The sequence below is a fragment of the Jaculus jaculus genome, chromosome 8 (genome assembly GCF_020740685.1).
Source record: "Jaculus jaculus isolate mJacJac1 chromosome 8, mJacJac1.mat.Y.cur, whole genome shotgun sequence".
Classification (NCBI taxonomy): domain Eukaryota; kingdom Metazoa; phylum Chordata; class Mammalia; order Rodentia; family Dipodidae; genus Jaculus; species Jaculus jaculus.
The window spans coordinates 116572745-116599483 of NC_059109.1; the positions used below are offsets into that span (position 1 = coordinate 116572745).

Consider the following 26739-nt stretch of genomic DNA (forward strand, 5'->3'; position numbering starts at 1 on the left):
TGTACTGAACAAAAGAACAGGTAAAAAAAAAAAAAGAGTTGAGTTCGGTCTATATCTGCTGTGGGTCAGCTGGGACCTGTCTTAGGCACAAAGCTAAGGTAGGAGGACAGGCACACCCATGCAGGCTCAGCCAGGAAGGCAGCAAAAAGCCTCACCTTCGCCATTATGTCAACTTTAGCTTTGGCCCTCAGCGTGATAATCCTGTGTTCATGTGCATTTATTTCACCTCTACCCGGGCCAGCAGAGCAAGCTCTTTCCCGAGGACCTCTCCCGAGACGCAGGGACTCATGGCAGCAGTAGCCTTGGTATCACACAAACTTGTATGAGACTGAAAGGGGACGTGGGAATGCATATGGAAAGGATTGTGTCCTGTATTGTAGAGAGGAATCCACACAGACATGCTATCAGCAGCCTGGCATTTAGGTCTTATTAGCTGATTTCTTCAGATGAAATTTCCAGCCTAGGTGGCACCTGGAGAAGCTGGCAGACATTAGCTAGACAGCATTTCTAGCAGTGCCTGAGCCCAGTATCTAGAGAATGAAGGAAAAGTGCAAGGAATGATAAGACACAGACATTATTCTCAGAAACGTGGCTGGCCACCTGAGCCAAGGGTAAGACTGAGCTCCGATGAGACTTACTGTCCCATCCCCAGGGAGTTAGCCTGCCACCTTCTCAGACTGCCAAATGTCTGAATGAAGTACAACTTAAGTACCCAGTCCTGTCTGTGCTCTTTGGTGTTCTGTGGTGACAGGCAGCTACGAGCCCCAGTACCTGGTTACTAGGTGGTGGCCTCCTAAGATTATTCTTGGTGGGTATAAATACAGCTGCTTGTGGAGAAATGCAGCCTGGTGTCTTAGAGGAACCCAGGTAAGGGTTACAAATTATGACATGATAGGTGAGACCAGGAATTCCAAACAAATGGAGCCTGAGACATGGGACTGCTTCCCCAGATCTCAGTTCCCTTTCATCAATAGCAGCATGCTTAGGGTTCTCCTGAGTTCTGATTTGAGGGAACACAGATATATCAGATGGATAGGATTCAGTCTGGCTTGGCTTTACTGGCTGAGCCCTTGGGCAGGTTAGTTGTCCTGAAGTGTCATTTCCTACCTCTTGTAAGTGATCAGTGTCACTAAGTGGGATACATGACCGCAGATACTAACTCCCTCCCTCCCCAAGCCTCAAGGAGTCAGAGTAGATTCAGAAAAATAACACCAGCAGCCAGGTAACAATGAGACATATACAGCTTTATTAATAATTTGTAAAAAGTCACACTCTGACAGAGTGACACATTCCTTATCTTAGCAGGAAGCAAATAGTGTGTGAAAAGTCTCTTTCCAAGATCTGAAACCAAGTGACCCTGAGCTCACATCTCAATGTCTCCGAGAGGAGGGCTCTTGCTGCGAGGCCGCTGGTGTCCAGGTACCTTTGCCCTCCTCCCAGAGGAGGCTTGTATGACCCTCATCTACATCAGACAGGGCTCTGAAAGCAATTCTGCTTAGATGGGGCTGCCCTGAGATTGGCCCTTTCCTCCTATAAAAGGGACATCACAGGTTAAGACTTTGCCAGAAATTGGGTTCCATTCAATGTAACTTAGCTTCCAGTAAATTTGCTGAAACTTAGGATACACTTATTGAACATGGCACTGCGTTATTAACGGTTCTTCCTCTTTCCTCACTCAGATCTTTACCACTGTCGTGGTGTTTACGCCATATTGCTCACACTGCTCCCTTCTGGGGGATTGAGGGATGGAGAACCACTCTCCAACTCAGACCTCTGAGGCTCTTCCTGCAGATGTGTACACATCTAAGTGGTATCACAGTTGCTATAGGAACAGCACTTCTGGTCTGCAGAGTAGAGCCTGGGCCTTTTGTTTCCTATCTTCTTGGGCTAAGAGAACCTAGCAGTTAAGCTACTCCTACGAAGAGCACTCCACGGTGTACTGGAAGTCATCATTCACAGGCTTCCAACAGGTGATATTCCTCCATTTATTTGCAACATAGCATATATGGGCCCATTTGGACAGAGGATGTGGTTATGACCCTGCCTGCCTATCTGTGTACTACGTGACCCTCCTACTGGCCACAGTCAATGGTCCACAAAGAAATTATAGTCTCCCACATTCCTCAGAGCTGCTCACTGAGATCATTCTCAGTATTTTGTTGCCCAAATTGCAACAGAAAGCCAATGTCAAGTCCTAAGCCACCTAGATATCTGCTCTGCACATTTCCCTTAGAAACACTGTTGAAAATGCAAAGAAAAGTCCCTTTGTTGTTTTTTGCAGAAGCAATACAAGAAAGCATGTCTAAACTCACAGAACTATGCACAAATAGACACGCGTGCTTACACACACATGGAGTTGGGAATCAAAGAATCATCAGGTACATAGTTAGGGAAGCATAGAGAAAAGCTGGTAAGAGGAGATGGAGATTGAATCAGCTCACGATGTTGGAATGTTACAGTAATGGTGTGGGTATGGTTCTTACAAAAAGGGGTGAGTGGGCAAAGGATGATAAAACCAGGTTACTAGAGAGGTTCAGTGGCCATGCATGAGTGAAAGATAGTGGAAGTAGGTTGAGGGGATGAAATGTTCTGTTTATGGAGTGGTCATCTGAAGGAAGAGGGATTTGCATGGTCCAAGGGAGGAACGTCTGCTTAGCAGGACACCTCCATGGTCTGGTGTCCATCCAGGATATCGGGGGACTCACAGGACTCCTGAGTTCCATCTGACTGGTTGCTGGTCACAGACCTGCTGAAAGGACTTTCTCCAGAACCGATGCTACTCGAGGTCGAGTGGGTTCGTGACCGGGCGAGCCGGGTCATGCTGGCAGACGGAACTGCAACAAGAACAAAGAGGACTAGAAGGAGGAGCCTGGTGGAACTTGGCTCATCTACAGGGTTCACCAAAGACTTGACCTAAGCCCACTGAAGATGACACCCAGGACAAGACGGGGCTGTTCCTACTTCATGGTATTTGCTCTAGGTGAGTGACTATATGCAAGGCTGCTTTGATCCACTGTGTCTGGTCGGATTCTCAGCAGATTCTGCTCCAGAGCAGGAGGGAAGCCCTAGGGTCAGTGTAAAGCCTCTTAGCTGTGCCCACGCCATTCAGACAGTGATGAGGAAGGAGGCTTTGGGAACCCGTGGCGGTCACCAAAACCTGCAGAGCATGCACGAGTAAACCAACAGAAAAGAAAGACAAACCACACCAGTAGAAAATATCTCACAAACACAGTGCAAGCCCGATACAACGAGAGACTACCATCCGTGTCTACAGGCTACTGTAGCCCTCTGGACGGGAGACGTGGAGAAGTCCTGGGTGGAGGAGAAGGCAAGTGCTCCAGAGCTGATCTCTACAGCGAGGAGGCACAGGATGCCCGGCATGGGGGAAAGGAGTGTGTGACTGTGGAGTATTTAGTTCAGATTCCTTTTTGCCACTGTCACTGTTATGATTATTAAGACCCTTTCAGATTGGCCTAGGTAAGGTTCTACCTGACCTAACTCTCTGCCTATAATGCTAAAACACCAGTCATCATCCCAGCTGCCATTTCAATGTTGGGGTCAAAAGGTGTCATCATCTGTGGAGGTCTATGGGCACAGTCACTAAAATTTCTATCTAGAATCAAGGATACAGAGTCCTTTTGATTTCTATGTCTGGCGCTCACCTCAAGGATTGGTAGTTGGTGGTGGAAGAGGGACCTTGCCTGTAGTTTCAACTGCTGCCGTGACCCTTGCCTAAAGGATGGGAGGGGGGCCAGTACAGCCCAAAGGAAGCCTCTCCTCCTGGGGATAAGGCAGGATCTGTAGGCTATTAGGAGCTTGGAGCACACTGAGCCCTGTTCTATCGGGCTCTCACTGCACAGGGAAACCGCGGACATGCTGCAGGCAGCCAATGCAGTAGGAAGAGCATGGCTGGGAGGTGGGCAGGGCCAGCACAGAGGAAGGTACCTGACTCGGTGCTGAGGTGACTGAGCTGCACATACGGGACTGGAAGCAGGATGGACACAGGAAAAGTGAGGTTAGTGACCCAAGAGGGCCAAGTGGTGACCCTGACTGCCTAGTAGAGGCTGACAGGATACTCTCAGCCAGGGATGAAAGTCTCTTTCAAGGTCCCAGAGAAGACAACTGATGCTTTTACTATCATCTTGAATGTAATTTCTCTCAATAGACAAAGGCAGCTGCTTTGCCCTCCTCCATTCTATACAGCTACCCTGCCCTGGATCAGAAGCAGGCTTCAAGATCAGCTGTTTCCTAGGAAAGGGATGAGAACAAGCTAGGGGGGGACTTCACCCAATGAGCCAGAGGGTGGGGGGTTTGGGCCCAGTTAGTAGCAGATCACAGACAGGAATGACACAGCCACTCTAGACAAGACACACATGTTCTGCCTGGCAGGTACAGGTCTACGCCCAGGGTCTAGCTGCCTAAGCAGTTCAACAAAGGCCATCATCCAATTGAAACCAAAGATGGAAAACTTGCCTGCTGGGTAAAGAGCTCTGTATCTGGGTAAAGGTTTTGTTTTGTTGTCAAGAAAGGACCAAGTGTAGATTTTCTGTGACCAGTGAGGAATTTCAGGGGTCTTACATGTCAGAGGCCAGTACAGTAACACATGCTATAGACATATTTGTATATGCTCTCAAATACTCTGCTAGTTCATCTCCTGGGGTAAAACAGACTTTGCCGAGAACACGGTCCTTTCTGCCCGGAGTGTTCACTTTGCTCCTGTAAGCTGCTAGTTCTTAACTGGCTGAAATGACATGGAAATCACACCCTCTGATTCATGGGGAAGTCAACCACCCAAAGCTTTGCTGGATAAAATGCAAGTTTGGAGTCAGACTATCAAGGTTTGAATTGTGGTGCTGCTGCTGAATTACTGCGCTGGGACACTTGCTGAACATTTTTGAGACTCAATTTCCTCTTGTATAAAATTAATTAAGAGAAGTGACTTCTTAGGTTAAGAACCTGTATTATGTAAGCGACATAGGTAAGTACTCAGGGCATGTTCGTCTACCTCATACATGTACACAACAAATGTGCCACATCCTTTTGCTTCTACTTTAAGGCTGACTAGCAGACAAATCATGCCCTGAGAACTATAGCCACCCCATGATATAGAAATCTTTGCTAGACAGAAAGTTATATACTACTCACTGTAGCCCATTCCCTGCAAAAAGTACTTGAAGGCCTCCGTAAGCTTCCCCGGCTGGAGGGACAAAACAAGAAGACATTAATCTTTGCACAGGTAGAGAGGTAGCACTGAGTGGGTTGTTTGCACCTTGCTTTCTTTTTTTCTTCAAGAACTTTTATTAAAACCCTCTTACCTGAACTACTTGAGGGAGTCCTCCACAATCTGCCATCTGTAAGAGGAAAACGTGTAAGTCCACCAGCACTTCCTCGGAGAGAACTGCGCTCAGCATCCCAAGTCCTTTCAAAGGAGTCAGGATCGAGTTTAGGTCTCTTAACTTAGTGCTTAACTGCATCCAAGTTTCCATCCCCCAGTCCGCAGCAAAAACCTTGGCTAGAGCCCTGAGACTGCTACTTGGTGCTTATTGGTTCACAAGATGCTGCCGGCCCTGCCTTGCGGGCCTGGGCAGGGGCTTCTGGTTGGGCTGACAGTGAAGTCGGCCCTGGCTCGGTCTGTATCCGAGGTTACTTTTGGAGACCTCAAGCAGCGTGATCCTCACTTTTCAATGCTCCAGGCTTTTCAACACCTTTCTGTGTTCTCAGGAGGTGGGGAAGAGGGTTTCCCTATGCTGCTCAGACTGTGCTGGAAATATGATCCTCCAGCTTCAGCCTCCTGAGTAGCTGGGATATAGGCATGGGTCGTCAGGCCTTAATTTTTAAATCCTTTTTTAAAAAAAAATTATTTGAGAGAGAGAAAGGGGGGGAGAGAGAGTGAGAATGGGTATGCCAGGACCTCCAGCCACTGCAAATGAACTCCAGACATATGCACCACCACCTGGCTTATGTGGGTCCTGGAGAATTGAACCTGGGTCCTTTAGGCTTTTCAGGCAAGCGCCTTAACCACTAAGCCATTTCTCCAGCCCTCTAAATCCTCTTATCTCTACACTGTCCTTACTCCATAACAAAGTGGAGTCAAGACTGAATTACGCCAGCTTTCTTGGTCAGCTGTGGGGGTAGCTTTCTACTTCAGAAGACTTTTCACTGGGCTTTTTTTTTTTTTTTAAATTTTTATTTTATTTATTTATTTGAGAGCGACAGACACAGAGAGAAAGACAGATAGAGGGAGAGAGAGAGAATAGGCGCGCCAGGGCTTCCAGCCTCTGCAAACGAACTCCAGACGCATGCGCCCCCTTGTGCATCTGGCTAACGTGGGACCTGGGGAACCGAGCCTCGAACCGGGGTCCTTAGGCTTCACAGGCAAGCGCCTAACCGCTAAGCCATCTCTCCAGCCCTTCACTGGGCTTTGTTAATGATTCACCAATGTGCTAAAGTAAAACTGAGTATTGGGGTTGGAGAGATGAGTTAGCGGTTAAGGCACTTGCTTATGAAGCCCAACTACCCAGGTCTGATTCCCCAGTACCCACGTAAGCATATGCACGAGGTGGCACATGCATGTGGAGTTCATTTGCAGTGGCTAGAGGCCCTAGCATGCCCACTATGTCTATCTACTTCTGTCTCCCAAATAAATAAATAAATATTTTTAAAAACCCTGAGTACTCAGTTACTGACCCAAGGATTCTGATTGAATGTCTGTGGTGAGACTGAAGACTTGCACTTTTCTCTTTAAAAAAAAAAAAAAAAAATTAGCTGGGCGTGGTGGCACAGGCCTTTAATCCCAGCACTCAGGAGGCAGATGTAGGAGAACTGCAGTGAGTTTGAGGCCACACTGAGAATACAGAGTGAATCCCAGGTCAGCCTGGGCTAGAGTGAGACCTTACCTCGAACCCCCCCTCAAAAAAAAAAATTATTTGAGAGACAGAAAGAGAAAGGAAAAGAGAGAGTGAGAGTATGCACATGCACAATCAGGGCTTCCTACCAGTGCACATGAACTCCAGATGCACGTGCCACTTTGTGCATCTGGCTTTACGTGGGTACTGAGGAATCAAACCCAGGCTGTCAGGCAAGTGCCTTTAACCACTGAGGCATCTCTATAGGCCTTCTTTTTTCCCTTACATTTCTTCTTTTCTTCTCTTTCCTCTTCTCCTCCCTCCCTCCTCTTTATTGTGTGTGTATACTTGCAAATACTACCAGTCTAGGTTCAATTTCCCAGTACCCATGTAAAGCCAGATACATAAAGTGGTGGACATGTGCATTTGAAGTTCATGTTTGCATGGCAAGAAGCCCTAGCATGCCCATGTTCTTTTTCTCTCAAATGAATAAAAAATTTAAAAGAAACTTATAGGTGTATAATGAAACAAATATTAAAGAATTGTTTTTGTTTTGTTTTTTGTTTTTTATTTGAGAGCGACAGACACAGAGAGAAAGATAGATAGAGGGAGAGAGAATGGGCGCGCCAGGGCTTCCAGCCTCTGCAAACGAACTCCAGACGCGTGCGCCCCCTTGTGCATCTGGCTAATGTGGGACCTGGGGAACCGAGCCTCAAACCAGGGTCCTTAAGCTTCACAGGCAAGCGCTTAACCACTAAGCTCTCTCTCCAGCCCATGTTTTTTGGTTTTTTGAGGTAGGGTCTCACTCTAGCCAAGGCTGACCTGAAATTCAGTATGGAGTCTCAGGGTGGCCTCGAACTCACGACGATCCTCCTACCTCTGCCTACCAAGTGCTGGGATTAAAGGTGTGCACCACCACGCCTGGCAGTTTTTGTTTTTGGAGGCAGGGTCTCACTCTAGCTCAGACTGACATGGAATTCACTATGTAGTATCAGGGTGGCCTTGAACTCACAGTGATCCTCCTACCTCTGCCTCCTGAGTGCTGGGATTAAAGGTGTGCACCACCATGCCTGGCTTGTTTTTAATTTTTATTTATTTGAGAAAGAGAGAAAATGAATGAAATGGGTCCACCAGGGCCTCTAGCCTCTGCAAACAAACTCCAGATCCATGTGACAACTTGTACATATGGCTTACGTAGGTCCTGAGGAATTGAACCTAGGTCCTTAGACTTTGTAGGCAAGTGCCTTAACCACTAAGCCAGCTCTCCAGCCCTTGTTTTGTTTTTATAAGGTAGGGTCTCAGGCTGACCAGAAACTTACTCTGTAGCTCCACAGTAGCCTTGAACTCATGATGATTTTCCTACCTTGGCCTCCCAGCCTCCCAATAGCTAGAATTATAGGCATGTCTCATCATACCTGGCCAAAATTTTATTTGCATGTATGTATTTGCATGGGTGTGTCAGGGCCTCTTGCTGCTACAAATGAACACTAGATGCTTGGGAATTGAACCTGGGCTGACAGGCTTTGCAAACAAGCATCTTTAACCACTAAATCATCTTCCTAGCCCTGAGAAACAAACATTTAACACGTGTGGTGATTTGATTCAGGTGTCCCCCATAAACTTAGATATTCTGAATGCTAGGTTTCCAGTTGGTAGAGATTTAGGAATTAATACCTCCTGGAGGGAGTGTATTGTTGGGGGTGGGCTTATAGGTGTTATAGCCAGTTTCTCCATCCCAGTGTTCGACACACTCTCCTTTTCCTGTTGTCCAACCTTATGTGACCAGGGGGCAATGTCCACCCTCTGCTCATGCCATTGTTTTCCCCTGCCATTACAGACCTTCCTCTTGAGTCTGTAAGCCAAAATAAAGCCTTTTTCCCACCAGCTGCTCTTGGTTGGTGATTTCTGCCAGCAATGCAAACCTGATGCAACAGTAAAGTTGGTATCGAAGAGTGGTGTTATTTTCTGCTTGAAACCTGACTATGGCTTTGGCCTTTTGGAGCTGATTTTCAAGAATGTGGGAGGATTTAAAATCTTTGCCTAAGAGATACAGATACCTTGCAGTGCTGTAAGTACAGCTTGATAGACTATTCTGGTCAGTTGAAAGACCTGAATACAGTTAAGAACTATGGACTGTGAGGTTTAGTTTATGAGGGTGAGAAAGAGCTTGCTTGTACTGGGCTAGAAGCAGTTTGTTTGGGAGGCTTGTTGTTATGCCTGTGTCCTGAAAATTTGTGTAGGGTTGCACTGCATAGAAATGGACCAGATGCACATAATGGTGCATGTATCTGGAGTTCATCTGCATCAACAAGATGCCCTGGTGCTCCCATTTTTCTCTCTCATTATCTCTCCCTGTCTGTCTCTGTTTACAAATAAATAAAAATCTTTTTAAAAAATATAGTAGTAAGGTCATCATAATAGGAAGAAAAGATTAGGAAATCAAAATAAAAGAGAGACTGATTGAGAGGGGTTGGGGATATGATGGAGTGGAGTTGCAAATGGGAAAGTGGGGGGAGAGAGGAAATTACTACGGGATATTGTTTACAACTATGGAAGTTGTCAATAAAAAAATTAAGAAATAAAGAGAAATGGACTGGTGAGAGCAGAGGGATATGGCACAGAAAAAAATGAAATCTTTGGGCTGAAACTTCTGCCCATCCAGCTGTAATTGTATGAAAGATTATAACCATTGAAGTTGGGTCAGCTGATGTACACTGGGGCAACAGGAAGAATTTGAAGGGGCCTAAATGCTCAAGGAGTGTCCTGTTCTTCAAAGTCTGCTTTATTCCCCCTGGATTAACAAATTGGCACCCCACCTGGTATTATGGAGTATAGGAAATGTAGGAAATAGAGGATCATTGAATTTGTAACATGGTCTTGTGTTTTGGAAATGGCCATGGGCAGTGTAAAGCAGGTTTGCTGGATGCCTGCATGGAGACCCCCATTGAAGCCATGAGGATGGACCATGGGTTACAATGGAGACCCAGTGGAGATGTCGGGACCACGAGGTGGCTGCTACAGAAAGCTGCCAGCCCCAAATGAAGTTTTCCAGGACTGTGAGTAGCCTAGTTGGAAAGGCAGAATTGGAACTCTAAGAGTCTTGTTGCTGGTTAGAATTATTAGACTTGGAGATTTGTCACTGACCAGAGTTGTTAGACTTGGAGCTACTGAGTTTGATGTTTGCCCTGTTTAAATCTTGTATTGGTTAAATATTTCTTTGTTATGCCCAATGCCATCTTTTGCAGTAAGAATGTTTATTCTGTGCCATTATGTTTTTTTTTTTCTTTTTGGTATTATGGTTTAGTTAAAACACCTTGGGCCGGGCGTGGTGGCGCACGCCTTTAATCCCAGCACTCGGGAGGCAGAGGTAGGAGGATCGACGTGAGTTTGAGGACACCCCGAGACTCCATAGTGAATTCCAAGTCAGCCTGGGCTAGAATGAAACCCTACCTTGAAAAACCAAAAAGAAAAAAACAAACAAAAACCCCACCTTGGATTATGGGGATGTTGGAACATCATTAAAATTATGGGACTTTTAAAGCTGGACTGAATGCATTGCATTTTACATCATGGACGTTTATCAGTTTATGGGGGTCAGGGGTGGAATGTGGTGGTTTGACTGAGGTGTTCCCCATAAACTTAGGCTCCCAGCTGATGGAGATTTGGGAATTAACACCTCCTGGAGGCAGTGTATTCTTGGGGTGGGCTTATGGGCATTATAGCCAGTTTCCCCAGTGTCTGGCATACTCTTCTGTTGCTATTATTGTCCACCTTATGTTGGCCAAGGGGTGATATCCACCCTTTCCTCATGCCATGGTTTCTCCCTACCATCGTGGAGCTTCCCCTAGAGTCCGTAAAATGAAATAAAGCCTTTTTCCCACAAGCTGCTCTTGGTCGGGTAATTTCTGCCAGCAATGTGAACCTGACTGCAACAACATGACAAATATAAAACAGATCCAACTAGCATGGGCTGGGCTTTTTTATTTTTCTTTTTACCTAGCCTGTGTCCTCAGAGCCCTGGCAATACAGCAGTTGCTCCAACTTCCCCACCCCTCCCTAGGCTGGGTTTTAATAAAGTTTAGGAGGTAAAACTGATTAGAAGCTGGACATGGTGGCATATGTCTGTAACTGGATCACTCAAACATCAGGGGCAGGACCATTTTCAGGCCAAAGCCAGTCTAGGCTACATAACAAGTTTGAGATAAAACCTGAACTACATAGGGTGACATTGCTTCAAAACCTCATGAACAATAAAACTAGTCCTATATGCAAAGAGAGAAAACTGGAAGGAGCTATGCATGTCTGTCCTTGGAAAGCTGGGGATCAAACTGAGGACCCTATGCATGCTAAGTAAGTACTCAGCCATTGACTGCCCTCCTCAACCAGGAGATACTATTTCACACCTTGATACCCCTCAAATAATCCTGAGAATCTGTTCCATGCCACTTTAGTGGGGCACATGTGCTTAGAAGACTCTCCTCTACGGCTATGCTAGAGTTCTGTTTTGTGCTGCTGAACACTGATTATATAAACCTGTAGCAAAAACTAATCAGATTTACTTTTCCTTGCATGTGTGTGCAGCATGTGTGGTGTTGTGTATGTGTGCATATGTGTGTGTGCGTGCACAGATGTATGCACCCATATGTGCACATGCTGAGGACAGGGAAGAACACTGGGTATCTACCTCTACTGCTCATCTGCATGTTGCCTTGAGACAGAGTCTCACTGAACCTAGAGCCGCTGTTTTCAGTCAGACTGGCTGCTTAGTGAGTCCTAGTGGTCTCTGCTCCCCATAGGACTAGGGTTACAGGCATGTTTGGCATGTTTACATGGGTGCCAGGAAATTGAACTTAGGTTAAATCAGGCTCTCATGATTATGTGGCAAGCATCCTTATATGCTGAGCTACCTCCCTCACACCATTTTTACTTTTCTGATAGGGTTTCATGTAGCCCAGGGTGGCCTTGGATTTGCTTTGCCGCTGGCAATCTTAGAACTCCTGCTCCTCTTTCTCTACCTCCTGAGTGCTGAGATCATAGGTGTGTACCACCATGCCTGGTCGGGGGGGGGGGGGGCACAACTTTGAAATCACAGATTTTGAATCCATATTGTAGACAAGCTCATCCTGGAGCTCCTAACACTGAGTCTGGCCACTTCAGAGCACTAAGCCTGTGGTAGATGTAGACTTCAAGAACTATGGGGTCCTAAGGACAGTGCTTTCTTCCCCTTCAAGCACACTCCGGGGAGAAAGGCAGAGAGAAGCCTTGTAGATGGAAGTCAGAGCAGTGAGCAGCAGCGGGTTAGCACATGACTCTGCAGCAGTCCAGGCAGGAGGGAGAGCTCAATTTTCCGTGTTGGCAGACGCTCTGGGAAAAGCTAGGTCAAGACAATGCTAAATTGGAACTCTTGCCTAGGGCAGACCTAGAAGGATGACTCTTGATAATGTAGAAATTGAGAGCAAGAGTTGACATCCATTAGCTCTGAGAGGAAAAATATGTACCCACCACCCTTATCTCTAAGATATTCTTGGTAGTTTCCTTAACAATTCAGCAGGTATAAGCATTTGAAGAATTTCTAAGTGTTACTTTGATTCTTAGAACACTGACTGTTTACTACATTTACTTTTTTTTTTTTTGAAGTAGGGGGCAGACAAGAGAATGGGCTTGCCAGGGCCTCTACTGCAAACAAACTCCAGATGCATCGTCACCTTGTACATCTGGGTGCCATCTCTCCAGCCTTCCTTTTTTTTTTTTTTTTGGTTTTATGAGGTAAGGTCTCACTCTATCCCAGACTGACCTGGAATTCACCTTGTTGAACTTACAGTGATCCTCCTTCCTCTGCCTCCCAAGTAATGGGATTAAAGGCATGTGCCTCCATGCCCAGCCTGCTTACTAAAGTTTTAATGGAATGGGAACGTGTTCATGACAAAAATGGAGGAAAACTGATAATAGTTTGTCAACATTCTCTGCCTTGAACTCAGTCATTCTCCTACCTGAGCTTCCTGAGTGCCAGATGTGCTACTAACCCAGTTCCTTTGCTATTAACAATTTTTTTTTTTTTTTGGTTTTCGAGGTAGGCTGACCTGGAATTCACTATGGAGTCTCAGGGTGGCCTCGAACTCACAATCCTCCCACCTCTGCCTCCTGAGTGCTGGGATTAAAGGCGTGCGCCACCACGCCCGGCGCTATTAACAATTTTAAAATGTGCAAGAAGGAAAATGTTAATAAAAAATTTTAATTAAAAAAAAATAAAAAATAATAAAATTTTCAAAAACAAATGTGCAAGAAAAAGACATCAATATTTTGCCATGTTACCTTTGGGTGAGAAGAAATATAAATAATTAAAAATACATTCTTGGGGCTGGAGGGATGGCTTAACCATTAAGGTGTTTGCCTGCAAACCCAAAGGACCCAGGTTTGATTCCCCAGGACCCACATTAGCAAGATGCACAAGGGGGTGCATGCGTCTGGAGTTCAGTTGCAGTGGCTGGAGGCCCTGGCGCACCCATTCTCTCTCTCTCCCCCTCCTCCTCTGTCAAATAAATAAATTAAAAAAATACATTCTTTTAAAAATATTTTTTATTTATTTGAGAGCAACAGACAGAGAAAGAAAGAGGGAGAGAGAGAGAGAGAGAATAGGACCGCCAGGGCTTCCAGCCACTGCAAATGAACTCAAGACGCATGCGCCCTCTTGTGCATCTGGCTAATGTGGGTCCTGGGGAATCGAGCCTCGAACTGGGGTCCTTAGGCTTCACAGGGAAGTGCTTAACCGCTAAACCATCTCTCCAGCCCTTAAAAAATACATTCTTCATGACTTATATTTTCTATTTTTTTTTACAAGAAGAATATATTCAGGAAGAAAAATATTATCAAGAGAGAGACAGGTAATACTCCAGGTACTCCTTGGCTCGTGGCTTCCTTGTAGTGACTTCAATAAAGTATTCTTTTTTTAAAATATATATTTTAAAATTTTATTTCAAGGAGAGATAAGAGAGAAGGTGGGGGAGAAAGGGTACACCAGGGCCTCTAGCTGCTGCAAATTAACTCCAGATGTATGCACCACCTTGTGCATCTGGCTTCATGTGGGCACTAGGGAATGGAATTTGGGTCATTATGCTTCATAGGCAAGTGCCTTAACACTGAGGCATCTCTCCAGCCCTATAAAGTATTCTTTCTTTCTTTTTTTAAAAAGGCTATTTATGGGGCTGGAGAGATGGCTTAGCAGTTAAGTGCCTGCCTGTGAAGCCTAAGGACCCCGGTTCGAGGCTCGGTTCCCCAGGTCCCACGTTAGCCAGATGCACAAGGGGGCGCACGTGTCTGGAGTTCGTTTGCAGAGGCTGGAAGCCCTGGCGCACCCATTCTCTCTCTCTCCCTCTATCTGTCTTTCTCTCTGTGTCTGTCGCTCTCAAATAAAAAAATTTTTAAAAAAAGGCTATTTATGGGAGAATATGAAAATAGGCACTCCAGAGTCTTTAGCCACTGCAAACGAACTCCAGACACATGAGTTACCACTGCATCTGGCTTACGTGGGACCCAGAGAATCAAACCTGGGTCCTTAGCCTTCCGAGGCAACAGCTTAGCCACTAAGCCATCCCTCTAGCCCCCTATAAACTATTCTTGAGAGCAAGGGGGAGAGTGAGGAAATGAGTCGTGCAGAATGAAGCTTTCCTTCTGTGTAACTAGCCTAGAAAACACTGATTAACAGCACTATAACTTACAAACAGTCAGCATTGACAGAAGACACATTACCTTTAGTAAAGTTGTATTTATAGGGTTGAGGCGAGAATTACATTCAACCTGAAAAAGAAAAGACACTTTTTCTTATTGTGGTTCTTTTATTTTCCCATGTAAATTTCTTTTTTTTTTTTTTCAATGTGAGAGAGATGTGGTGGGAGGTGGGGTATGGAACTGGCACACCAAGGCCTCTAGACACTGCAATCAATCAAACTTCAGACACATGCACCCCTTATGAGCACGTGCAACACTGCATGCTTGTGTCACTGTGCATCTAGCTTATGTGGGATATGGAGATTTGAACATGAGTTCTTAGGCTCATAGGCAAGGACCTTAACCACTAAGTCATCTCTCCAGCCCAGAAAAAAACAACTTTAAAAATTGTTAGAAAAGGGCTGGAGAGATGGCTTAGCAGTTAAGGCGCTTGCATGCAAAGCCAAAGGACCCAGGTTCAACTCCCCAGGACCCACATAAACCAGATGCACAATGGGGCGCACACATCTGGAGTTCATTTGCAGCAGCTAGAGGTCCCGGCTCGCCCATTCTCTCTCTCTGTCTCTACCTGCCTATTTCTGTATCTCTCTCCCAAATAAATACATAAAAATAAAATATAAAAAAGTAACACATTTTTAAAAACATTTAAAAAAAAATTGTTAGAAAAGACAGCTGGGCATAGTGGCTCACGCCTTTAATCCCAGCACTTGGGAGGTAGAGGTAGGAGGATCACTGTGAGTTCGAGGCCACCCTGAGACTACATAATGAATTCCAGGTCAGCCTGAGCTAGAGTGAGATGCTACCTCAAAAAGCCAAACAAAAAAAAGAAAAAAATATTTGTTAGAAAAAGGCTGGAGAGATGGCTTTCCTTTCTTTTATCTCATTCTCAAGGTTCTTGCTCTAGCCCAGGCTGATCTGTAATTTACTATGTAGTCTCAGGTTGGCTTTGAACTCACAGCAATCCTATTACCTCAGCCTCCCAAGTTCTGGGACTACAGGTGTGTGCCACCATCTCTGGCTCCTTTCACATTTTCTAATATGCATATAAAATAAAATCCGTGTTAAGAGTGTATAAACCAGGAGTGAATATAGAAGGTTAGTAGAATTTTCAGACCTAGGTAAGAAGAAAAGGTGGGGCTTTGAAGGGTTCCAGAGTCAGGGGTGGAAAAAGCATATGGTGCACATGAGTGGGTACAGCAGGAAGTGTCAAGAGAGGAAGGAAACAGAAATAAGCTAAAAGAAGACTGGAGATGACTGTGGAAGTCAAGAAACCACAGGCCCTGAGGTGACAGGATTTGAGTTGATTTAGGAGAGTAGTGGTACACTGACAGGCTGTAGAGGCAGCAAGCCAGTTAGGGAGTGATTAAAGTCACCGAGCAAAGAACCAGCTGCTGGTGGGCAGGTACACAAAAGTTCTGAAATCAGGAGATGACCTAAAAGCCAGGATCATCAAGTCAGAGGTTTGAGCTGCTCTATGCAAATGACAAGGCAGGTTGTGATAAAAGCATCAGTTCACTATAGAATACGCATTAGTTCAGACTAGAGAGATGTGTTAGCAGTTAAAGGTGCTTGCCTGCAATGCCTGACAGTCTGGATTCGATTCCCTAGTAACCATGTAAAGTCAGATGCACAAAATGACACATGTGTCTGGAGCTCATTCTGGCATACCCACACTGTCTTCTTACAAATAAATTCATAACAATTTTAAAAAGAGAATATGCATCATTCTAAAGGTAGAATTGTGAAAGAGCATCCCTAATGGCCAGGTGCAATGCTCAAAATATTTTTGTAAAGAATGAAACCCCACCCCCAATGTCTATATTACTATAATAAACCAAGTTTTCTTGTCTATTACTTTTGAAATTTTGTTTTGTTTTGGTTTTGGAGGTAGGGTCTTTCTGTAGGTCAGGCTGACCTAGAATTCACTATGCAGTCTCAGGGTGGCCTCCAACTCATGGCAATCCTTCTACCTCTGCCTCCCAAGTGCTGGAATTAAAGGCGTGCACCACCATGCCCAGTGAAATTCTTGCATTTTTTTGGGTAAATTTTTATTTATTTGCAAGCAGAGAGAGACAGAGAAGAGAGAGAGAGAGAGAGAGAGAGAGAGAGAGAGAGAGAGAGAATGGGCACTCCAGCAGCTGCAAATGAACTCCAGATGCATGTGCCACTTTGTGCATCTGGCTTTACATGGGTACTAGGGTACTGAACCCAGGTTGTTAGGCTTTGCAGACAAGCGCCTTAACTGCTGAGGCATCTCTCCAGCCCTCATGCATTTTAAGATGTCTCCACATCTGGCAGACTAACCACAATTCCTGGAAACTTTTGTTTGTGTGTTTGGTGTACGTATGGATGTGGTGTGCCAGTGTGCATACATGCAGAGGACAGAGGAAGATGTGAGCATCCTCTGTTGTTCTTCTGTCTTACTTCTTTGAGACAGTGTCTCTTGCTAAACCTGGAGCTTGTGGCCATTTTCTGGCTAGACTGGCTAACCAGAGATGCTCCCATCTCCAGCCCTCTTCCCTTCCCTTCCCTTCCCTTACAGATGTGCATAGTCACTACAGAATTTGGGGGGGGGGGCAAGCCCAACAGAATGCCTTTTTTTTCTTTTTTTATTATTATTGATCTAGTTATTTGAGAGTGTGAGAGAGGGAAAGAGGCAGAGAGAAAGAGGGAGAACAAGAGAGAGAGAGAGAGAGAGAGACAGAGAGAGAGAGAGAGAGAGAGAGAGAGAGAGAGAGAGAGAGAGAGAGAGAGAGAGAGAGAATGACGTGCTAGGGTTTCCAGCCACTGCAAACGAACTCCAGATGCATGTACTACCTTGTATATCTGGCTTATGTGGGTCCTGGGGAATTGAACCGAGGTCCTTTGGCTTTGCAGGCAAACGCTTTAACTGCTAAGCCATCTCTCCAGCCCCAGAATGCCTTTTCTTTATGAGAGAATGAGAGAAACAGACAGACAGAAAGAGAGAGAGAACTGGGGGGGGGGGGAAGCCAGGTGTTGGGCTGGAGAGATGGCTTAGTGTTTAAGGCACTTGCCTGTGAAGCCTAATGATCCAAATTTGATTCCTCAGTACTGACATAAGCCAGATGCACAGGGTCACACATGCATTTTGCAGTGGCTAAGGCTCTGGAATGCCCATTCTTTGTCTTTCTATCTGCCTCCTTTTCTCCCTCTCTCTCAAGTAAATAAAATATTTTTAAGAAGAAAAATAAATTAGTTTGTCTTTGTGTGAAAGTATCATGATTACCACCCCTGGCCCCACCCTTCTATTTTTGTAATGGTTTCACCTTTTTTCTTTTCTTTTCTTTTCTTTTCTTTTCTTTTCTTTTCTTTTCTTTTCTTTTCTTTTCTTTTCTTTTCTTCTGAGGTAGGGCCCAGGCTGACCTGGAATTCACTATGCAGTCTCAGGGTGGTCTCAAACTCATGGTGATCCTCCTACCTCTGCCTCTCAAGTGCTGTGATTAAAGATATGCACCACCACACCTGGCCTCTTAAAAAAATTTTTTTATTCACTTATTTGAGAGAGAGAGAAAAGCAGACAGAGAGAATGAGCGCACCAGGGCCTCCTGCCACTGCAAACATACTCCGGACGTATGCACCACTTTGTGCATCTGGCTTTACGTGGGGCCTGGGGAATCGAACCTGGGTTGTTAGGCTTTGCAGGCAAGCGCCTTAACTGCTGAGCCATCTCCCCAGCCTGTTCTCACGTTTTCTAGTGTGAGCTTCTACAGCCTTTATCAATGTGCTATGGACTTGCGAAGGGGGAGGGAAAGGCTCACTGGTGCTCATCAGATCAATTTAAGGTGGTGATCAAGTCCAGGTGGGAGGCCGAAGATACCAGAAATCTGACCTAAGTGAAGAGCTTTTCACCGCACTGCTTGCCACAGAAGGAACTGGCCCCCACCAAGACATTGAGGGCAACAGGGATCCACCCGAGAAAGCCTAGTGATCGGGGGTAATTAATTCATTGTCTAAATGGGGACAGAGCAAACCCCGATAGTACAAGAAGATATGGTGTGTTTCCCACAGCTCCCACTGTGTCAGCAGTGTGCCATATTTCCCCACCCTTCCATCTCATCCTCCTCGCGACATCGGACACACTTACCACAGCCTCCACGGCAGGTGAATTGTCCCCCACCACCAGTAAAGTAGAGCACCTAGTGAGGCGGAGGAAGAGGTGTCGGTCAACACGTAACAACATGTGCTCCACTGAACACTGATTCATCACGACAGGCAGACAGTTAGCAATTCAGTGGGGAAACTGAGGTACTTACTTTAATGTTTTTAATCTGTTATCATTTTGGCCCAGTATAGGTCTTTCAATCTCCAGGTCTCTGCGTCTACAAAAACAAAAGCAAAATAAAGCCAGGTGTTGTGTTTATCCTAGCACTTGGGAGGCAGAGGTAGGAGGGTTGCTCTGAGTTTGAAGCCACCTTAAGACTACATTGTGAATTCCAGGTCAGCCTGGGCTAGAGCAAGACCCTACCTCAAAAACCAAAAAAATAAAAATTAAAAAGACATAAACAAACTAAAATAACTTTTGCATGCACCTTAGATTATTTTCTGGTAATGATAACCAAAGGTATTAAGGCCCATGAACACCATCTTTCCTTCACAGCTGAAGGAAGGGGCCCCTGATCTGTGTTCTCTGGTAGCTGTCTCAGTGGTAGCCTATGTGGTATCCAGCAAGAACAGGAATTCTATGGGATGCTAAAAAGGAAGACTATTAGGTCAGGACAAAATGGAGTTACAGCAGGAGGGCGAAGTGAATCATCCACATTTCTTAAGAAACTGCCCAGCCATTATCCATCCCTTGCCTAACAAGGCTCCAGGTCTAGATTTACTGCCCCCTTCTCTCTCACTGGGTCACTTCTGGTCTCACCATATGGCTAATGTAAAGAACCGAGATTTACTGCCCTAACAAGAAAATTCCTTCCCTTTCTCATCTTCCCCCAATTGAAGAGCCTATAAAGCCCACTATCTGTAACCTCAAGCTGACTGTTCTGCTCTTGATAGTCAGTCCAGGCAGCTCATGTTACCCCCCCCCCCCACCAATAAAAATTTCCATCTTTAGTTGGGCATGGTGGCGCACTCCTTTAATCCCAGCACTAGTCAGGAGGCAGAGGTAGGATTGCCATGAGCTTGAGGCCACCCAGAGACTATCTAGTGAATTCCAGGTCAGCCTGGCCTAGAGTGAGACCCTACCTCGAAAAAAGAAAAAAAAAAAAAAAGAAAAACAACCTTCCATCTTTGCCTCAGAGTGGTCTCCATGGTCCTTGTTAACTCCTGAACCTTACAGGAGAGACAATTTTAAAACTTAAGTAACAACACTACTAACATCCTTGTCTGTTGAATTATCCAAATAGTTGATAGGGAAAAGTTTCTTAAGTGGAGGACAAACTTTTACTTAGAAGGAAGATTTTCCTCATAATGGTTTTGCACAGGACTTTATCTTTTTCTAAAAAAATATTTTTATTTTAATTTATTCATTTGAGAGAGAGAGGAAGAGGGGGAGAGAGAATGGGCGTTCCAGGGCTGCAAACGAATTCCAGACTCCAGAGGCATGTACCACTTTGTGCACCAGGCTTATGTGGGTCCTTTGGCTTTGCAGGCAAGTGCCTTAACTGCTAAGCCATCTCTCCAGCTCCTCTTATTTTATTTATTGGAGAGAGGCAGATAGAACGTGCATGCCCGGGCCTTCAGCCACCGCAAACGAACTCCAGATGCATGTACCACCTTATGCATCTGGCCTGTGTGGGTCTTGGGAATTGAACCTGGGTCCTTTGACTTTGCAGGCAAACACCTTAACTGCTAAGCCATTCTTCCAGCCCTCTTTTTTTTTTTAATTTTTTTTGCTCATTTTTATTTCTTTACTTGAGAGCAACGGACAAAAAGAGGCAGATATATATATATAGAGAGAGAATGGGTGCACCAGGGCCTCCAGCCACTGCACACAAACTCCAGATGTGTGTGTCCCCTTGTGCATCTGGCTAACGTGGGTTCTGGGGAATCAAGCCATGGACCAGGGTCCTTAGGCTTTATAGACAAGTGCTTAACCACTAAGCCATCTCTCCAGCTCCTCTTTTTTTTTTTTTTTTATTTCAACAAAAAATAGGGACCTTTGGAGATCAGGTTCAAACTGATTTTGCGCCTCACTGACTGTGTAACTGAGAAATACACAGCTGGCCCATGCAGCCTCTTCCTGTCTTTCCAGAAAGATGTAAGTCAACATATACTCAAACAAGAAAGAACTGATTTGCATCCATGTGTTGCTTGTGTCTGCCTCATGAGAGATTTCAGCAAACAATCTCAAAATCAAGGCCACATCTTCTTTACTTACGACACATACACATTTTCCTCTAGTCGTCCCATACTTTGGTATGTGTATGTTACATAGGTTTCTTCCCCCACCCCCTAAAGTCCTAGAAATAAGCTTACTCAATATTCCTAAAAGCCATTTCATATTTATTTTACAGCCCTTTCACTCCCAGTATGATCAAACAGGATATGCAATCCCATCACAGAGGAATGGTAGAAGCAATCTATGTCTACTTCCCCCTCCTTTAGGTGCCAACCACCTTTCTAGAGCTAGTCCACACAGTCAACTGGAGGAATGGCAAACAACTCTACCCATTATAGGAGCTCAGGAAGAGCTGCAGGTTTTCTTGGTTGATATCTTGGGCAATATGCAATCTGTAGGTTTGAATCAGGTCCAGGTTGGCCTGCAACTCTTCCTAGAACAAGTGAAAGAAAACATCAGTAAATTTTTGAGTTCCAAAACAAATCCATTTTCTATGATTTATATTTTCAATTCCAAAATCCAACTCTTTTTGTTCTGTGGTGGTTTGAACGGATGTCCCCCAGGTGATTCAGGGGTTTTAAGTTTGTAACTTGGCAGGAGGAGGTGTTACTGGAGGGGATCTGAATTCCAACCTAAGATATGCAAAGTGCCTGAGTTCTACCTGAGTCCCTGAGGCTCGGCTGCCATGTTTTTGTTCTTGCTTTTGGTGGTGGGTTTTTTCCCTATTACCATTATAGAACTTCCCCTGGATCTGTAAGCTTGAAATAAATTCCCTTCCCCCATAACTGGGCCTGGTTTGGAAGTTCATTGTAGCAATGGGGGCCTAGCTACTACAACTTTTTGGGGAACTGAGGTGGAGCCTGGGAGCACAGGCTGAATGGTAAAAGGCTTTTTGATTTTCTTCACTCTGGATCACTTCTCTAGTCTATGTCAGATAAGGACAACAAAGATCTTCTTATAAATTTAAATAGCATTTCAGGGAACTTAGGTCATCTAATCATTCCAAACCCAAGTTTCCTTATTTGTATGTCACCTCCCCCAGGTAGGGTTTCACTCTAGCCCAGGCTGACCTGGATGTCACTATGTAGTCACAGGGTGGCCTCGAACTCATGGCGATCCTCCTACTTCTGCCTTCTGAGTGCTGGGATTTAAAGGCATGTGCCACCATACCTGGCTTGTATGTATATTTATTTGTTTTGCCACTGTCCGTAATATGAACACCATAACTCACTACCCCAGAGGCTTATTTTACCTTTTTTTTTTTTTAATGCAAGAATAAGAAAGTAAGACAAAGAGAACCGGCATACCAGGGCCTCCAGCCACTGCACTCGAACTACAGATGTTTGCATGTGTGACCTTACGTCTCTGTGTGGCTGGTTTATGTGGGACCTAGAGAGTTAAACATAAGTCCTTAGGCTTTGCAGGCAAGTGCCTTGTATGCCATCTGTCCAGCTCCAAAGGGTTATTTTAAATAATTAATGAGTACATGAGGCTGGAGAGATTGCTTAGTGGTTAAGGTGCTTGCCTGCAAAGCCTAAGGACCCAGCTTTGATTCTCCAGCACTCAAGTAAAGCTAGATGCACAAGGTGGCACATGTGTCTCCTTCTTTTTCCTGTTCTCTCTCTCTCTCAAATAAATAAAAGTAATACTATTTTTTTGTTTGTTTTTTCAAGATAGGGTTTTGCTCTAGCTCAGGCTGATCTGGAATTCATTATTTAGTCTCCAGCTGGTCTCAAACTTGTGATCCTCCTATGTCTGCCTCTTGAGTGTTGGGATTAAAGGTGTGTGCCACCACACCTAGCTTCATCTTTTCTTTAAAAATCTGACAAAGAGAAAGAGGTAGGGAGGGAGACAGAGAGATAATGGGTGCACCAGGGCCTCTATTCATTGCAAATGAACTCCAGATGCATGAGCCACCTTGTGCATCTGGCTAATATGGGTCCCAAGGAACTGAAGTTGGGTCCCTTGGCTTTGCAGGCAAATGCCTTAATAGCTAAGACATCCCTCCAGCCCTATCTTTTCTTTCTTTCTTTTTTTTTTCTTAAGATATTTTATTTTTAGCCAGGCATGGTGGCACACACCTTTAATCCCAGCACTCAGGAGGCAGAGGTAGGAGGATCACCATGAATTCAAGGCCACCCTGAGACTACATAGTGAATTCCAGGTCAGCCTGTGCTAAAGTGAGACCCTACCTTGAAAAACTAACAAAAAATAACCCACAAGGGGAAAAAATAAATTAGTGGTTGCTAGGGGCAGGAAAAACAGGGGTGTAGGAGAGTTACTTATAATGAATAGGGCAATTTTCTTCAGGGCTGATAAAAATGCTGTGGAACTGGACAATAGTGATGGCTGCACAATGCTGTAGATACACTAAAACCAGTGGGCTTTATAAACTTTAAGAAAGAAAATGTTTTGTTATGTGGGTTATGTATCACCAAGGCTTATTTTTAGAAGAAAGTTAAAATCCAGAAGTTCCACACCTAAGCATACAGCCAAGAAAGCTTCATGCCCAACTACGAGAGAAGGAATGTATGAGACTGTTGATAATCATCCAACACTGAAACTAAATGAATCCGTGTAACATGCAATAATAAGAGTCCTAGAAATTTTAAGTGAAAAATGACTGCCAAGCTATATTAGCATATTCGTTATAGTTAGAAATATATACCTAATTTAGAAGACTACAGGACCGGGGATACAACCCAGTAGTACAGCATTTTCCTAATGGGTGTGAGGCCCTGGGTATGAGATCCAGTACCACAAAAACAAAGAGAAAAAAGAATGTACATATAAATTCCTGAGGCTGTTAAATAAAACAAACACATGGCCAGTAAGCCAATGACAAGCCTCAGGGTGAAATTTATAGGGGGAGGATTTAATTCATAGTACTATGTAGTTAAAAGTAAGCCACTCACAGACCTTAGGCTTGCTTTGGGTAGTAATATCTATCTTTCTTTCTTTCTTTTTTCCTAGGTAGGGTCTCACTCTTGCCCAGGCTGACCTGGAATTAGTGTCAGGGTGGCATCAAACTCACAGTGATCTTCCCACCTCTGCCTCCTGAGTGCTGGGGTAATAATTTTTTAACTTATTTTATTTATTTGAGAAGTGAGAGAGAAAGAGGGAAAGGGGTGCTGGGGCCTTCAACTGCTGTAAACAAACTCCAGATGCATGTGCCACTTTGTGCATCTGGCTCATGTGGGTCCTGGGGAATCAAACCTGGGCCCTCTGGCTTTGCAGGCAGGCACCTTAACCACTAAGCCATCCCTCCAGCCCAAGCAATTTCTTAGGTTGCATATTACAGTATTAAAAATAGCTTGACAGAGGAGTGCTCAGCACTGAAACACCTCTATTATGCCTTTCAAGGCTCAGGGTCCACTGTGGAAGAGGTGGCGGAAGGAATGTTAATTGTGGCCAAAGGAAGGGTAGGACTCCTTACAATGTGCTCTTCCAGACACAAAATGGCTTGGATATCCATGACCTCACAGTGCCTGGCACTACCTACACAAGACTAGTATAATAGGAAGAAAAGATGACATCACAAATAAGAGAGACTGATTGAGAGGGGGAAGGGATATGATGGAGAATGGAGAGTACAGTTGTGAAGGGAAAAGTGAGGGGGGACAGAATTATCATAGTTTATTATCTATAATCATGGAAGTTGTCAGCAATAAATTTTTTTAAGTTAACCAAATACGAGAGGTTTTTGTATGAACCAGTTAAGAGAGGTATATCATGAACCAGACCTTGATTACTCTAATTATCTCCACCTATGATCCAATGAGAAAACACTTCCTCTTTGCCAGTCCTTTCAAACACTAAGCACAGAAACCAGTGATTCTGTGTGTCAGTGTCCCACAGCAGCTCCAGCTGCGTTGTGGCCCATGTGCTCCCACCCAACTGCACTTTGTGAGGCTGCACTGGACTTTCAGAGGCCACTGTCTCCCCAACCTGGTAAACAGGGGATAGGCCCCATCAAGTTTCTTCTTTAGCGTGGTATTTCCTGAAACTGCTGAGGAGTTGAGGGCTTTGGAGCTGATCAGGGAAAAGCAGATACAAACACAGGTAGTAGCAGCTGACAAATTTTCCTGGGTGGCACTGAGGCAGGGTGGAATGAGAAGAGAAATCCTACACTCCATCAGAGGCTTACAGCAAGGGAACAGGGGAAGACAGAGGGATTTCTGCCAGGCAGAGAGCCACAGAAGAGGATAGGATTTTTTTTTTAATTTTTTGTTTATTTTTATTTATTTATTTGAGAACGACAGACAAAGAGAGAAAGAAGCATAGAGAGAGAGAGAGAGTGGGTACGCCAGGGCCTCCAGCCATTGCAAACGAACTCCAGACACGTGTACCCCCTTGTGCATCTGGCTGACGTGGGTCCTGGGGAACTGAGCCTCAAACTGGGGTCCTTAGGCTTCACAGGCAAGCGCTTAACTGCTAAGCCATCTCTCCAGCCCGAGGCTAGGATTTGTAGCTCAGTAGTGTGGTGGGGAGTTTCTGGCTCAGAGACCTGAAGAGCCAGAGTGGCTTGAAGCTTTTCGCCTGCAAGGCTCTGTTTAATCCACAGCCAGCAGACATACAGTAAAGCTTCTCAAGACATGCAAAGCAGAAAGGCTTTAAGGGCTGGAATATGCTTTTTTGGGCAACTTTAAACCAATAATTGAATGTGTGAAAAGTTAATTTTAGCTAGGTGCAGTAACGCATGCCTTTAATTCCAGCACTTGAGAGGCCAAGGGAGAAGGATTGCTGTAAATTCAAGGCCTGCCTTACATAGTGAATTCCAGGTCAGCCTTGGCTAGAATGAGAACCTACCTCAAAAAAACAAAAACAAGAAGCAAAACAACATTGGAAAAAAAAAGAAACAAACAAACAAAAAATTTAATTTTGGATTGGAGACATGGCTTAGCGGTTGAGGCACTTGCCTGGAAAACCAAAGGACTTAGGTATGTTTCCTCAGGACCCACATAAGATAGATGCACAGGGTGGCACATGCATCTGGAGTTGGTTTACAGTGGCTGGAGGCACTGGTGCACCCCCCCCCCATAAATAAGTAAAAAAAATTAATTTTATTATTGGCGGGACTTCAGTAACATGAAAATGGTAGAATACCTGTTGTATTTTAATGTGTTAAGGTAATTTTTTTATTTTCTATTTTATTTATTTATTCGAGAGCAACAGACTGAGAAAGGGGGAGGAGAGAGAGAGAGAAAGAGAGAGAGAAAATAGGCACAGCAAGGGTTCCAGCATTGCAAACGAACTCCAGATGCGTGTGCCACCTTGTGTATCTGGCTTACATGGGTACTGGGGAATTGAGCCTCAAACTGGGGTCCTCAGGCTTTACAGGCAAGCACTTAACCACTAAGCCATCTCTCCAGCCCAATTTTTTAATTTAAAAAAAATTTATTTATTGGGCTGGAGGAGTGGCTTGGCAGTTAAGGTGTTTGCCTGCAAAGCCGAAGGACCCAGGTTCAATTCCCCAGGACCCATGTTAGCCAGATGCACAAGGGGGTGCATGCGTCTGGAGTTCATTTGCCGTGGCTGGAGGCCCTGGCATGCCCATTCTCTTTCTTTCCCTCTCTCCCTCTTTCTCTGTCAAATAAATAAGAATTTAAAAAGAGTTAAAAGCCACAAAAAAGTTTTTAAAATTTTATTTATTTATTTATTTGAGAGAGAGAGAGAGAGAGCAAGAGGTAAAGACAGACAAAGAGATAGGGAGAATATGGGTGTGCCAGAGCTTCCAGCCACTGCATATGAACATGCTTGTAACACCTTCTGTATCTGGCTTACATGGGACCTGGGGAGTCAAACCTGGGTTCTTTGACTTTGCCAGCAAGTGCTTTAACCGTTAAGCCATCTCTCTAGCCCTGTTTT

At 44.8% G+C, this 26739-nt stretch overlaps 1 protein-coding gene across 2 annotated transcripts in view; it reads right to left on the reverse strand.

The window, feature by feature from the left end:
• Positions 1-1223: 1223 nt before the first annotated feature.
• The window catches only part of LOC101598719 (protein NDRG3), a 117840-nt gene continuing 92324 nt past the window's right edge, over positions 1224-26739 (reverse strand). Inside the window, exons 10-17 of one of the 2 annotated variants that reach the window (XM_045156015.1) lie at positions 21201-21304; positions 18845-18910; positions 18676-18727; positions 14592-14639; positions 5316-5351; positions 5146-5197; positions 3946-3984; positions 1224-2834 (exon numbers count right to left, since the gene is read on the reverse strand). In XM_045156015.1, coding sequence (XP_045011950.1) covers positions 2653-2834; positions 3946-3984; positions 5146-5197; positions 5316-5351; positions 14592-14639; positions 18676-18727; positions 18845-18910; positions 21201-21304 — 579 coding nt within the window. In that variant the 3' untranslated portion in view covers positions 1224-2652. The remainder of the gene's footprint in view (positions 2835-3945; positions 3985-5145; positions 5198-5315; positions 5352-14591; positions 14640-18675; positions 18728-18844; positions 18911-21200; positions 21305-26739) is intronic. The other variant, XM_045156016.1, reaches the window with a different exon arrangement.